General features: G+C 50.9%; 1 protein-coding gene and 1 long non-coding RNA gene across 4 annotated transcripts; one reads left to right on the top strand and one right to left on the bottom strand.

The window, feature by feature from the left end:
* The first annotated feature begins 144 nt into the window (after positions 1-144).
* On the top strand, positions 145-6,012 carry LOC101830460 (cytochrome c oxidase assembly protein COX19). The gene is made up of 3 exons (XM_013120417.3): positions 145-278; positions 2,748-2,859; positions 5,475-6,012. The coding sequence occupies exons 1-3, from the start codon at positions 197-199 to the stop codon at positions 5,554-5,556; spliced, it is 276 nt and encodes a 91-aa protein (XP_012975871.1). The 5' UTR covers positions 145-196; the 3' UTR covers positions 5,557-6,012.
* A 3,998-nt stretch (positions 6,013-10,010) lies between these two features.
* LOC121142023 lies at positions 10,011-13,687 on the bottom strand. 3 transcript variants are annotated; one of them, XR_005879039.1, is made up of 3 exons: positions 13,587-13,687; positions 11,969-12,149; positions 10,011-10,213 (listed from the first exon to the last, which is right to left on the bottom strand). It is a non-coding gene; the product is annotated as an uncharacterized LOC121142023 (long non-coding RNA). The 3 variants fall into 3 exon arrangements; XR_005879037.1 differs by lacking the exon at positions 13,587-13,687 and adding an exon at positions 12,337-12,564; XR_005879038.1 differs by lacking the exon at positions 13,587-13,687 and adding an exon at positions 12,513-12,545.
* Positions 13,688-14,209: the final 522 nt, after the last annotated feature.

The raw sequence follows: 14,209 nt of genomic DNA, 5'->3' as shown, positions 1-14,209 counted from the left end.
TCTGGGCTTCTGCTGAGAAGACTGGAAAGCTCTTGATTGCGGCCACCATTACGCCCTGTCAGAGCACAGAGGGGCGGGGCGGGCGGGGCGGGCGGGGCAGGCCCACCGCTCGACTAGCTCGGAGCTTCCTGGGCCTGCTCGGTGCTCGGCTATCCTCCCTGCGTTGCCGCTGCTCACTGCTCTTGATTCCGCAGTCATGTCGACCGCAATGAACTTCGGGACCAAAAGCTTCCAGCCTCGGCCACCAGATAAAGGAAGCTTCCCGCTGGACCACTTCGGTGAGGCCAGGCGAGACTCAGGCTGCCGGCGGTCCGGGATTGAGTGGCAGGGTTAGGGGTACTCTGAGTGGTAGGGTCTGGAATGCTGTTTCTCGGTGACAGAGTCAGGGGTATTGGATGTGAGTGGCAAGGTCTTGGGGTACTGGTTCTGGATAGCAGGGTCAGGGGGTGCTGGGATTGGGTGACAGGGTTAGGGGTACTGGATCTGGGTTTAAGGTCTGGGGGGCTCAGTCTGGGTGGCAGAGGCTGGAGTGCTGTTTCCCTGTTGATAGATGGCAGGTTCAGGGGTACTGGGTCTGGGTACTGGATCTGGGTGATACCCGGAGGTGGGTGATACCCAGAGGTGCTGGATTTAGGTGCACTGTCTGAGGAGTTAGATGGTACTGAGAGCCAGGTGTGAGGTGCTGGACCTGAGAGGCAACGTGTAGGGTGACAGACCTGGGTGACAGGGTCGGTGTGTTGGATATGGGATGCTAGATCTGGTGGGTGGAGTCTGATATACTGGACCTAGGGGTGCAGAGAAATTAGAGCCCCAGGCACCTCCCAGACTGGGGCTGGACATGCTCAGAGCCCTGTGTGGCTGCAGGCAGGGAAACTTGAGTCTTTTGTTTTGCTGTTGTTGTTTTGTTTTTTTCAAGACAGGGCTTCTCTGTATTGTTTTGGAGGGTGTCCTGGAACTTGCTCTGTAGAACATGCTGACCTTGAACTCACAGAGATCCCCTGCCTCTGCCTCCCGAGTGCTGGGATTAAACGTGTGTGCCACCACCGCCCGGCTGGAAACTTGAGTCTTGAAGATCGCTATTTCAGAGAGCCACCAGCCATGGCATGGTCCTTCCAAGTGAGAGCTCACACTTGGGTCTAAGGTGACCAGGATGGTGATGGAACTCCTGGCGTGGGACTGATGTTAGCCTCCCCTGTTGACAGTCCAGGAGCCACCCTCACTCCAACTTGAAGCTCTGGGCCTTCAGTGAACATTTGGCAAAGAAATATTTTCAAAAAGCTTTTTGGTGTCTAATACTGGGGCTGGAGCCCAGGCTTGGCACCTTTGAGCCAAGCCTCCAGACCAGAGGATTAGCATCCACAGTTCTGAAGTCTACAGTTAACCTGCCTTTGGGAAAACTGAAATGTGGAGAAAAAAAAACCTAAAACCACCAGGAGAGTGTTGGTAATATTCTCTATTCTCATGAAGCAGGGTAGCATGCACAGGAACAGGAGGCCCCAAGTTCTGTCCTTAGCACTGCAAAAAAAAAAAAAAAAAAAAAAGAAAACAAAACAAAACCCCACACCTGCCACAAACAAAAACAACCCGAGAAAGTTCTGACACTGTGGTGTTTATGGTGGTGTGTTAGTATTGATTGAGCAGTGGGTGAGTTGCCATGGAGACTCCAGTTCTGGGGACAGCTTTAGAGATTATTGTGTTTAAGAATTATGTTTGTTTGGTGTGTTTGAGGGTGTGCTGTGGCACACATGTGGAAGTAGGGGAGGGGTCTTTCTTTCTAACACATGGGTCTTGGAAATCAAACTTAGGTTGACAGTCTTGGTAGCAAGTACCTTTGCCCACTGAGTCATCTCACTGACCTTAGGTTATTATGTCTTTACCAACATTTCACTGGGATATTTTCTGTTTTAAACATTTATTTACATTTTTTAACTTTATGTATATGTGTGTGCATCTGAGTATATATATCTGTGCACCTGAGTGTGTGTGTGTGTGCACCTGAGTGTATGTGTGTGCAAGCGAGTGTATATGTCTGTGTACCTGAGTGTGTATCTGTGCATCTGAGTTTATTGTGTGCACCTGAGTATATGTGTGTGCATTTGAGTGTATGTGTGTGCACCTGAGTGTATGTGTGTGTAAGTGTGTATGTCTGTGTACCTGAGTATCTGTCTGTGCATCTGACTGTATTGTGTGCACCTGAGTATGTGTGTGTGCATTTGAGTGTATGTGTGTGCATTTGAGTGTATGTGTGTGCACCTGAGTGTATGTGTGTGCATTTGAGTATGTGTGTGCACCTGAGTGTATGTGTGTGCATTTGAGTGTATGTGTGTGCATTTGAGTGTGTGTGTGCACCTGAGTGTATATGTGTGCATCTGAGTCTACGTACCATGTGTGTGCAGGCTCCCCTGGTGACCAGAAGAGGGTGTTTGATTCCTTGGAGCTGGAGCTACAGGCATTTGTCAGCTGCCCAATGTGGGTGCTGGGAACCAAACTCAGTTCCTCTACAAGAGCAGCCTGTGCTCATAACCAGTGAGCCCTCTCTTCACCCCTTGTTAGTTTTTGTTTGAAGTGATGGGGATTGAACCCAAGTAATTGTATGCCAAACATGCAGTCTACCCCTCCCCAGCCACATCCACAGCCCCAGGAAGGAAACAACTTTTGATGGAAACCATAGCACTGCCCCGGAGGCCACCATGAGCAGGCCAGGCCTTCTCTTTACAAACAGGACACTGTCTTCCTTTTCTTTCTAGGTGAATGTAAAAGCTTTAAAGAAAAGTTCATGAAGTGTCTCCGCGACAAGAATTTTGAAAATGCTTTGTGCAGAAATGAATCTAAAGAGTATTTAATGTGCAGGATGCAAAGGCGAGTACATTGTCACAGTTCCAATCTGAGTTCAGATCCCAGCTTCCTGTGGCTCTCACAGCCTGTTCTGCAAAATGCCCAGCAAGCTGCAGCTTGTTCAGGCCTAGGCTCTGCTTGGATTTTTCCATTTTTCCCCCTTGGTATGCATACATATGTGTGTGAGCCACCATATGGGTCCTGGGAGCTGAGCCCTGGTCTCCTGAAAGAGCAGCAAGCACTCTTAACTGTTGAGCTCTCTCTCCAGCCCCCACTGTATTTTTTGAGGCAAGGTCTGTCCCTGGCCTGGGGTACACTGATTAGGCTAGGCTGGGCACAGGCAAGCCAAGGGATCCTCCCATTTCTGCCTCCCAGCACTAGGATTGCAAACACACTAGCACACCCAGCTTTCTTTATGTTGTTTCTGGGGAAAGAACCCAGGTCCACTTTACCAACTCAGCCACCTCCCTGGCCACATCAGATGCCTGACGTTTGCCGGAAGAAGTCACAGCTTAGCAGGTGGGGTGGCACCTAGGCTGCCGAGCTGCCCTGAGAACCTCTTTGTGAGTGACAGTCCTGCACACAGCCCCATTAAGCCATCGTACATCACAGCAGTGCTGACTGAGCTGACAGGTCTTCATGCCTTTCACATTCTCAGCCCGTAAGAACATGCATCGCAGCATCGTCCCCTCCATTGAAAGCCGTTTGGAATGTAATGGAGACAATGGGAGACTTAAGAAATGATGGATGATGATGCCTGCACCCCCCACATTTACTTTTAAACCAACAAAAACAGGGATCTGTAGAGCGGTGCCTTACAGTAAGAGCCATTCCAACTGTGGTCGTGAAGAAGCAGGTCGTGTGTCATTACACAGGGGAGGGGTCTGTCTCGGTCGCGCACACTGGAATTCAGGCACCTAGTCTGCCAATGGTCCACTTCAGCCTGCTTTGTTTGATGAACCCAGACAAGTCCCTAAGGTATAGGCATGTGGGGGAGGGGGTTGGCTCAGGCAATGGGGACAAGTAACTGTAAGGCTGTGCCCTGCCATTGCAAACGGTGCCGGAGTTTGTCCTGATCTTGCTGCTTCCAGGGGCACATAGCTGTCACTGAGCCTCAGAGTGCTTGCCTGTAGCCTCAGAAGGTGGCCAAGAATTTCTTCTTGGGTCTGCTGAGCTTTAGAAGAAGGACAGAGTGATGCCAGCCTGAGGATAAGGATGTGAGCAGGTTCCTGCCTTCCCCAGACTCAGTCCCTGTGTCTTGGTATCTGGAAAAGGAGAGGTTCCCACAGACAAGCTGGACAAATTCAGCAGTGAGAGCAATATGGGGGCCTGTAACATAAGAGAGACTGAGGCAGGAGGATGTAGAGTTTGAGCCTAATAATAAAAGCAGGACTGAGGATATAGTTCATTGGTAAAGCACCTGCCTAGAATCCCCCAGTGAGGGGCTGGAGTGTGACTCAATGGTAGAGAACCTGCATAGAATCCCCCAGTGAAGGGTTGAGGTGTGGCTCAATAGTAAAGCACCTACCTAGAATTCCCCAGTAAGGGACTGGGGTATGGCTCAGTGGTAGAGCACTTGCTAGAATTCCCCAGTAAGGGGCTGTGGGGGGTGTGGCTCAGTGGTAGAGCACCTGCCTAGAATCACCCAGTGAGGGGCTGGAGTATAGCTTAGTAGTAATGCATTTCAGAGTGTGTGGGTTCTACCCACAGTATACTCCTGCCCGTTCACTTTTTTGTGACTTACTGGCCTGAGCTAGGTGAGTGCAAGCAATACTGTTGACCTAACAGACACACACACACACACACACACACACACACACACACACACACACCAGTGCCTAAATAAATGCAACTAAAAAAGAAAATTAACATTGGGCAGTGATAGCACATGCCTTTAACCATGGCACTAGGGAGCAGGAGAGGCAAGTGGATCTGGGTGAATTTAAGGTCACCCTGGTCTACAGAGCAAGTTTCAGAACCGCCAGAACCACACAGAGAAAGCCTGTCTCAAAAAACAAAGATAAAATAAAATAAATAAAAATTAAGCCGCGCGTTGGTGGTGCACATCTTTAATCCCAGGGTTTCTCTGTATTGTTTTGGACTGTGTCCTGGAACTCACTCGGTAGACCAGGCTGGTCTCCAACTCACAGAGATCCACCTGCCTCTGCCTCCCGAGTGCTGGGATTAAAGGCGTTCGCCACCAACGCCCAGCTTCGAAGGATGTCTTTCTAGGTGGGTTCCCTTAGGAGGCAGAGGTACATGAAAGCATTCCTTTGGCTGTGTGCGTGTGAGCGTGCATATGCCACCCGTCCCACTTTGGAGACAGAGTCTCGCTGGCCTGGAGCTCACTGATCGGCCCTGTTCTTCCTACCCCTGGTCCTCCACTGTGGGGACACTTACCTAGCCTCAGCTCTCTCAGACTCTGCTCATGCCCATAGGGTCATGTGGCATTATCTGGTCCCTCCCACATCCTCAGCCTCTGCCCTTGTGAAGTTGGACTGGCTGTGTGGCTGGAAGGGACCTTGGGGCTCACGTGGCCTGTTGGCTCGTTGCCCCGTGGGGTCTGTTTTTCTGTTTTAGAGTGGGGGTGCTGGAAGGCAGGACAGGTGTGTGAACATGAGAGCATCTTTCTCTTCCAGGCAGCTGATGGCCCCAGAACCGCTGGAAAAACTGGGCTTTAGAGATTTGATGGATGAGCAGCCGGAGGCAAAGGACAAATGATGAGAAGAAAACCACAGGGCCACGTCTCCAGCTGCCTGGAGCAGAGCTGAGCCCTTCTGCCCACAGGGCCAGGAGACCTGAGACTCAACCGTGCTGCCTAAGGGAAGGAGTCCCCACGGGACTTTAGGACATGGCTCAGCCCTGCAGCACGCCCCAAAATGCTTCCTCAGCTGTCCTCGGTTTCCCTTCAGACAGTCGTCTTATTCTTCCGTCTGTGTACGTCACAGGATCCTCTCGGGGCTGACCACCAATGTAATATCCTGCCCAGTATGGTCGTCACACCACAGAGCCCTGGACTCACCTGTCATAGACCTGAGTCTTCATACCAGAAGCCGTCAGTGAAACCATGCCACAGCAAAACGTCAGCCCTTTCTGTACACAGACGAACACCGGCTTGTTGCTCTTTGTTCTTCTCTTTGAACAAAACTGGAATACAAAGTAGGAAGTGAGAAACTATTTGGCTTTTTTTTTTTTTTTTTTTTTTTTGGTTTTTCAAGACAGGGTTTCTCTGTATGGTTTTGGAGGCTGTCCTGGAACTCTCTCTGTTGACCAGGCTGGCCTCGAACTCACAGAGATCCGCCTGCCTCTGCCTCCCGAGTGCTGGGATTAAAGGCGTGCGCCACCAACGCCTGGCACTATTTGGCTTTTGATTTACTTGACTTCTTGTTTTGAGACATGGTCCCTTGTAGCCCAGGTTAGCCTCAAACTGCCTTTGTAGCCAAGGATGACCCTGAACTCCCTATTGTTCCACCTCCAAGACTGCAGTGCCGGGATGGCAGGTGTGCACCGTTACATCTGGTTCATGTGGTGTTGGGGGAGGAACCCAGGGCTCCCTGAGTGCTAGGTGAACGCTCTACCACCTGACAATTTCTTGCTTTCTAAATTGCTTTTTTTTTGAGACAGGGTTTCTCTGTGTAACAGTCCTAACTGTCCTGGAACTAGCTCTGTAGACCAGGCTTTTGCCACGTTCATGGCTTTGAATTCACAGAGATCCGCCTGGGATTAAAGGTGTGCGTCACCACTGCCCAGCAAAGTTATTTGTTTGTTTGAGGACTGTCCGTGTGTGTGTGTGTGTGTGAAAGGACAATTTACATGGGTCGTTACTTTTCACATGCAGATCCCCAGTCTTGAACTCTGGTCCCCAGTCTTGGTGAGTCTTGCCAACTGGACAACTTCATTTTTCTAGTATAGCAGCAGATGTCTTTATGCTGAGGGTTGTTTTCTGGTCATTGCGAGCCATTTCTAAAACTAGGTTTTCCTTTCGGTAGCCCACATGTGCACCTCCACAGGGTACGCCAGCAATGCACTAGGCCCCTTTTCCACTTTTACAGTGTGCTACAGTGACCCCATGTTTCCAAATCTACCAGTGTTGACTTGAGACCCCGGGGTGATCCTGTAGTGTGAAGTCAGCAGTGCTGAGCTGTAGGTTATTTAAACATCCAGGTGCCTTCATGCTGAGGTGGGCAACTGGGGGCTTTTGCCACGTTTGGGGATCTAAAGATACCAGCAAAATGCCAGTGCCAGGCATCACCGGGCTGAAGTGCCCTTCGATCTGTGTCTTCCTGGAGCTATTGGAGAAGGGCTAGCCCAGATTGCTTGTCTGGCTCCCATCTGACTGATAAAAGATGGTAAGAGACAGGAGTCGGGGGACATGGGTATGATAGCACACATCTTTAGCACTGAAGAGGCAGAGGCATGTGAATCTCTGAGTTTGAGGTCAGCCTTATCTAGATGGCAAGTTCCAGAACAGCTAGGACTACACAGAGACTGAGAGAGAGAGAGAAAGAGAGGCAGAGAGAGACAGAGACAGAGAGAGAGAGCAAATGTTCCTGTTGGTTTCAGGCAACAACCCTAGTATTGCACAGGCTCTGCTGATGCTGGCCCCTGGAGGCAGGCTACCCTTGCCCCAGTGGATGTGCGTGGTTGGAAGCCCCATTTTGTGTTTTCTGTTGCACAGAAGGGCTCTTTCTTGGTTAAACCCACAGTCGGGTACCCCCAAGGTTTGCTTGTTCCCACTGCTCACTAAGCCCAACCACGCAGCACAAGTCAGCGACAACAGCTCACATGGGACTTGTTTCACATTTGATGTGTCATCACCTATGAGCCTTGGTTTTATTGCTCAATACTGATATCAACACAGCAGTGCTCATGATTGCCAACCTCACTCATGGAGTACAAGATGTGCGTGTGAGGTGCAGGCTAGGAGAGCTGCTGAGGTGTTGCCGGCAGTGAATCTACACCATAGACATGAGCAGCCGCATAGCGAGGTATAGTAGCACACACGTTTAATCCCAGCACTCGGGAAGCAGAGGCAGGTGGATCTCTGGGTTTGAGGCCAGCCTGGTCTACAAAGTAAATTCCAGAACAATCAGAGCTGTTACACAGAGAAACCCTGTCTGAGAAAAAAGAAATATAAGAATTATGAGCTGATGGGGTACAGTCCCTGGCCATAGCACCCCCACTAAATGAGTAGTCTTCCATGCCTTTCAAAGGAAAGGGTGAAGGAGGCTGCATAGCCATCCAGAGTAAGGAAAATAAAAAAAGAAATTAGAGTAAATGGAATTGCACCAGCGAAGTGGGTACCTAAGCCATAGCACGGTGAACGTTGTAGCTATTTGACTGTGAACCACACTCAAAAGAGCCTGGGTATGGAGGGCCCTGACCACAGTAAGCTAAGCTGGGCAGGATAGGAAATGCTGCCGTTAGGCGTGGAGACTAGGACAGTGGTTCAATGGGTAGAGTGCTGGCCGAGCATGCATGAAGGCCTGAGCTCCATCCCCAACATCACATAAACATCACATGTACAGCCTGGCACACGGCTGTAATCCCAGCACCAGGGAAGCAAAGGCAGGAGGATCAAAAATTCCAGATTGTCCTGGCCAAGGGAAAGGGCAGGGGGAGTCTGAGTATCTATGCAACAAGCAGAGAAATGCCAGAATCAGGAGCTTGTTGGGAGAATGCAGGAGGCACCACAGTGGCTGCCTCTGACAAAGCGAGCAGCAAAAAAGCATGCGATGGTCAGGGAAGTTCACAGTGCAAGCTCACAGCTTGCTTATTAGTGAAGATGGCTGCTCACATTAGCCCCTCCCTACTAATTCTGAATATCATAGAAGCAGTCTAGCAAACTTGATAGTGTTGGTGGCCGCAGACAAGTGACATCAGAGGTCCCCAAAGTTAGCAACAAAATGATGTATGAAGTCTTCTAGAAATCTCTGTTCTAGACAGGTGTCCATCACAAAGGGCAGTACTTTCAGAGGGTCATCACCAGGCCGTGGTGGCACATGCCTTTAATCTCAGCACTGCACTCGGGATCTCTGAGTCTGAGGCCAGCCTGGTCTACAGGGCGTGTCCTAGGATATCCAAGGCTACACAGAGAAACCCTGTCTCGGAAAACAAAATAATAAAAGGGACATCACTTGGCCACATGGTCATCCTCAGGAACTAGACACATGGAAGACATAGCATCTCTCTTGGGCTGACTTGCCCCTAAAACACCCAGAGTCTGACCTTAAGGAAGCATCCATCAGATCCAAAGGGACCACTGCCTGCATGCATCCTGCCCAGGGGAAAAGAAATTGAGCAACTCTCTAGGGCTGAGCAGAAGGGTCGTGAAGATGCCAGGTGGGTCCTGTCCAGAAGGGACCCTGGGAGAGGTTTGAAGGCTGGGGACTTGGCTGTCATGTGTCATCAGTGTTAATTCTGTTGTGAGATCATACAGTGTCCTTTTGACATTTGTGCATGTGCATGTTTCCGTGTGAACATGGGCTCATGTGAAGGTCAGAGGACAACAAAAGGTGTTACTCCTCACATCCACCTGTGTGTGTGTGTGTGTGTGTGTGTGCGTGTGTGTGTATGCATGTGTGTGCATGTGTGTGTGTGCGCGTGCGTGCATGCTCTCTCACAAGCTATGTTCATGTATGCAGAGGCCAGAGGCAGACATCAGGTGTCTTGCTCTCTTAGTCTTCACTTTCTTCCCTTGAGACAGTCTTTCACTAAAAGACTGGATTGGCCAGCACTCGGGAGGCAGAGGCAGGCAGATCTCTGTGAGTTCGAGACCAGCCTGGACTACCAAGCGAGTTCCAGGACAGCCTCCAAAGCCACAGAGAAACCCTGTCTCAAAAAACCAAAAAAAAAAAAAAAAAGACTGGATTGGAGGCCAGCAAGCCCCAGTAATGCCCCTGTCTCCAGCCCCCATAGACCTAGATTACAGACATGTGTAAACATTACCAGTTTGGTTGGTTTGGGTTTTTTTGTTTGTTTGTTTGTTTGTTTGTTTTTGGTTAGTTGGTTTTGTTGTTGTTTGGGGTTTTTTGTTTTGGTTTTTCATTACAAGGTTTCTCTGTATAGCCCTTGCTGTCCTGGAACTCTCAGTAGACCAGGCTGGCCTCGAACTCAGAGTTCCACCTGCCTCTGCCTCCCGAGTGCTGGGATTAAAGGTGTGTGCCACCACCACCCAGCTTTGTTTTGTTTTAATAAGGGTGCTGGGATCCAACTCAGGTCCTCAAGCCTGCATGGCAAGCACTCTGATGATTGAGCCGTCTCCTCGGCCATTTTGTTTGGCTCATTTGAGAGGCTCTCACTCTGTTGCCACGGCTGATCTTGAACTCGGCATCAGTCTTCATTTCAGTGCTGGAATTTCAGGCACATATCGCCAGACCTGCAATATTCAGACGTCTGTCATTTTCCCACGTCTTTAGTGCATCTGACAAATGACCAAATGAACAGCTCCGTACTTAGCAGCCAAGAGCAGCTGAGTTTAAACATGCCAACATGTCATGGTGGCTCCATTCATCACTGCTTCACTGTCTACCATCTCCACACGGCAGTGTCAAAGGCTTTGGGGGCTGCAGTTGGAGGATACTTGGTTCCTTCCTGGAATTTTCATGATTATATTTTATAACAAGTATGCATCACTTTTATAGAAACTATAAAATCCTTACTCAAAAGGAACTGTTGACTAGCATTTTTATATCCTCTGTAAATCACAGGCCAGTTGTAATTTCTCATCCCCTGTGGATACCACCCAATTGGTTATTTCTCCTGGTGATGCATTGATAACACACACACTCTCTCTCAGAAGAACATTTAGGGCTGGTAGAAGATTCAGTGGGTAAAAAGTGCCTATTGTGCAAACGCAAGGATCTGAGTTCAAATCCCCAGCACCTATGTAAAAATCCGGGCATAGCCACACATGCACCTGTAACTCCAACACTGTGAGGGGCAGACAGGAGGATCACTGGGGCTCTTGGGTCACATGTCTAGCTCCAGACTCAGTGAGAGACCCTGTCTCCAGAAAAAAAGGAGGGGAGTGATATAGCAGAACAGCTGATGTCCTCCCCCGTGCTCCTCACGCATGAACACACCCATACACAAATGCACATATGCCACACACACTTCACAATTTACATTTCATCCTTGTATAGAGCATGCTGATCTCAGTGTCCTTCCAAGTTTAGTGTATATGCTGATGAAGCAAGTAGGCTCTTAAATTTTTAAATTTGAGAGTGTCTCACAGCCCAAGATAGCCTTGAACTTCAGCCTCTGGCTCCAGAGTCCTGGGATTCCAGGCGCATGCTACCACATCCAGCCAGAGGAGGCCTTGGATTTGAAGAGGCCCCTTGGGTAAATGCGTATGGCCTTCACCTGGGGTCAGAGACTGGGACTGGAGCAGCCCGCAAGGCTCGCTCTTTATCCCCTCTGGTTTCCCTCCGTCTGCTCAGGAAGTCGGGTCCCATCTGTGGAGTGGGAATCTACCCACCTCGTGCTCCTTGCAACCTCTTAGTGAGACGAATGTCTGCCCCGGTGAGAACCTGGGGATTTTATTATTGCCAGAGACATTAAAGGAGTTTCTATTAAGCCACTGAACAAGTGGCTTTGTCATAATCCTGGGAATGAAATCACACACCCCTGTTCTGTTCTAGAGGAGTGAAATCAAATTTCACAGCTCTGTGCTCGCCTAGTGTTATAAAGTGGAGCGCCTGGGGCAGAAACCTCCACCAACACCCCCCCCCACCGCTCTCCACCCCCCGCTGGTAGCCTGGGCAAATGTCACCCTCAGCTTAATTTCTTCTGGGAAGACAAACATCAAACCTCGTGAAATTGTACCCAGAGTCCCCTGAAAGATGGCTGAGATACTAGGAGCCCGTAGTGAGCACCTTTTTTGCAGAAGGATGGAGGCTGGAAGTCCAGGAAGCTTTCTAGGCTGAAGGAAGGTGTGGGTAGCATGTGGTCCAGGGACCCAGAATTCAATCTCAGATTCTGATCCTGCTTCCCATCTGCCTCTGCCATGCCACCCCTCCCCCCCCCCCAACCACCTCGGAGCAGCGGCCACCTTTAGGTACAAGGCAAGGCAGGCACAGATGATCCTGCTCGGCCCTGCCTGCTAGGTCCCCCAGTGCCCTCTGTTTCTCACCGTGGACTCCACAGCAGAAGACAACACCATGAGGGCGAGTATCCTTGCCTGCCATGGGTGGGTCCTGTGTCTGTCTTCAGAGGAGCCCAGGACTAGCACACAGCAGCACACCCAGCATGCCAGCAGCCAGCACAGAACGGGACCACGTAAAACCACAGCCACCATGCACAAAGCTGTGAACCTAGCCAGAGAAAGAGGTGGAGGGGCAGCTGTGAGAACATGACTCCGCTCAGGGAAGAGATGCCCACCTGCTGTTCCATGGAGCTGCAGGCCCCTGACCACCATGGTGTGAGCTGGGTTCCCTGCTCATAAGTATCTTAAGGCCAGCCCTGAGGTGGGATGTGCGATTTTCTAGCCCCCATGCATACTGAGGAGCAAGAGAAGGTTCTTGCCCATGCCTGAGGCCCAGCTGTGTCCTTTCTGGCTGGAACAATGTCTCCCTGACGTTCCTTCTGCCATCTGGGTCTGTGGAACCAGGTCTAAGCATTTGCACTGAAGAGGCCCCCCACCTTCACTGTACCCTCTTAGAACATGTTCCCCTCACCAGGCCTCTGGCTAGTGACCTGGCCCTCCTTTTCCCTCCCTGGGCCCTATCCCACCCTCTTTTGTATAAGAGAGAAACCGGTCCCCGCCCCAGTCCAAAGGACAAAGGAGCAGGGGCCCCGTCTAGCCGGGAGGGCCGTGTGCAGCCAGCAGCAGAGATAAGAGTGGGGGGATGACCAGGCACATGATCACCCCTGGAGGGGTGGGAAGAGAAACCTCATGCCCCACCCTGGGCAGGTGCAGAGCCAAAGCTGAGGCTGTGGGAGGCCCAGACTCCTGGGATCCATCACGCCTGACTGGGACACAGTGGCAGACAGGGATAGCCCGGTAGGTGTCAGGAGGGTATGCACAGTGACACCAAGCAGTCTGCACTCCACAGCACAGGGTCAGGCACCACCAGTCAGCCCACTCAAAGTTGTTTCCACAGACTTCTAGTCCCAAGCACCAGCCAGGCCGGAGTCGGGATGTAGAGGCCGACAGGATGCAGAGGGCATGTGCCAGGCTGATGCTGACACTGGTGGTGACTTTGCTGGTGAGTGAAGCTGAGGGGCAAGGCCCGTGATTCTGGGCACAGAGGTATTCAGTCCCAACCTAAGGGCAGCAGAGCACTGTCATACGCTCCTTCCTCACAACTCTTCTGAGGACTCTGCAACGGGACCACAGATTCCTTACACTCTCAGTGTTGCATTTAAAGGATTGGAGAGACACTTGGTTAGACTGCCCATTGGGAATTGGCTATGCCAAACTCTGTGGTGCTTCAGGCCAGCCATGCAGCTGGACCCAGGAGCTGACTCTCTGAGTCCTGAGTTTGGACAGCTCCACAGAACCTCTGGGGTGGGTGCTGGGAAGGGACCTTGCCCCAGCAGAGGGTATAAAAGCTCACCTGAGGACCTAGGAATGAATCCGCAGACCAGAGAGGCATGTGGATCGCGGAGTTCAAGCCCAGCCTGGTCTATATAATGAGTTCCAGAAGATCCAGGGCTATATAGGAAGAGACACTGTCCCAACTCTCTACACCCCCCCCCCCCAAGTTTCCAGGCACAGAGAAAGCCACATTTGGGAAACTCCTCCTCACCTGTGGTGCTGGCACCTGGAGAAAGGGAGTGCTGTCTTTTGTCTCCTCCTGCTGGCCAATAGTGGCATTGCAGCACTTGAGAGGGTCACCTGAAGGACAATTGCCTTTGGTTCTTCAACTTTTCCTTGAGGCTGAGCCAGTTTGCACCAGACCTTAAAATCTGCTGCTGCTCGGGGGCATTTACTGCTGGGGCCAGGAGGAGAGGGTCACCTGACCTAGTGTCAGGAGCCAGACCAGGTGTATACACCCAGCCCCTGAGACCCTTCATTCCTTGTCCCTATGAGCCATGAATAGATGGTTAGGTTCCCTCCCACTGCCAGACTGGGAAGGGAAGGACATTTTAGGGGGTACATGCCCAGCCAGCCCTCACTGCCTCTGTCTGCCTGTCAACCTTGTGGCTGCTCCCTTTGAGGCAACACCCCCTCCCCCTTTCTCATCTAGGATCTAAGCAAGAATACTTTTTTTGTTGTTGTTGACTTTAGACACAGAGTCTAATGTAACCCAGACTGGTCAAACATGCTATGTAGCTGAGGATGACCTTGAACATGCTATGTAGCTGAGGATGACCTTGAACTCCTGCTCCTCCTGCCTCCACCTCTCCAGTCCTGGGATTGCAGGGATCT

The sequence above is a fragment of the Mesocricetus auratus genome, unplaced genomic scaffold (assembly GCF_017639785.1).
Source record: "Mesocricetus auratus isolate SY011 unplaced genomic scaffold, BCM_Maur_2.0 Super-Scaffold_100008, whole genome shotgun sequence".
NCBI classification, from domain to species: domain Eukaryota; kingdom Metazoa; phylum Chordata; class Mammalia; order Rodentia; family Cricetidae; genus Mesocricetus; species Mesocricetus auratus.
Note: the sequence above shows the minus strand (reverse complement) of the source record. Positions and strands in the feature narration are given on the sequence as shown.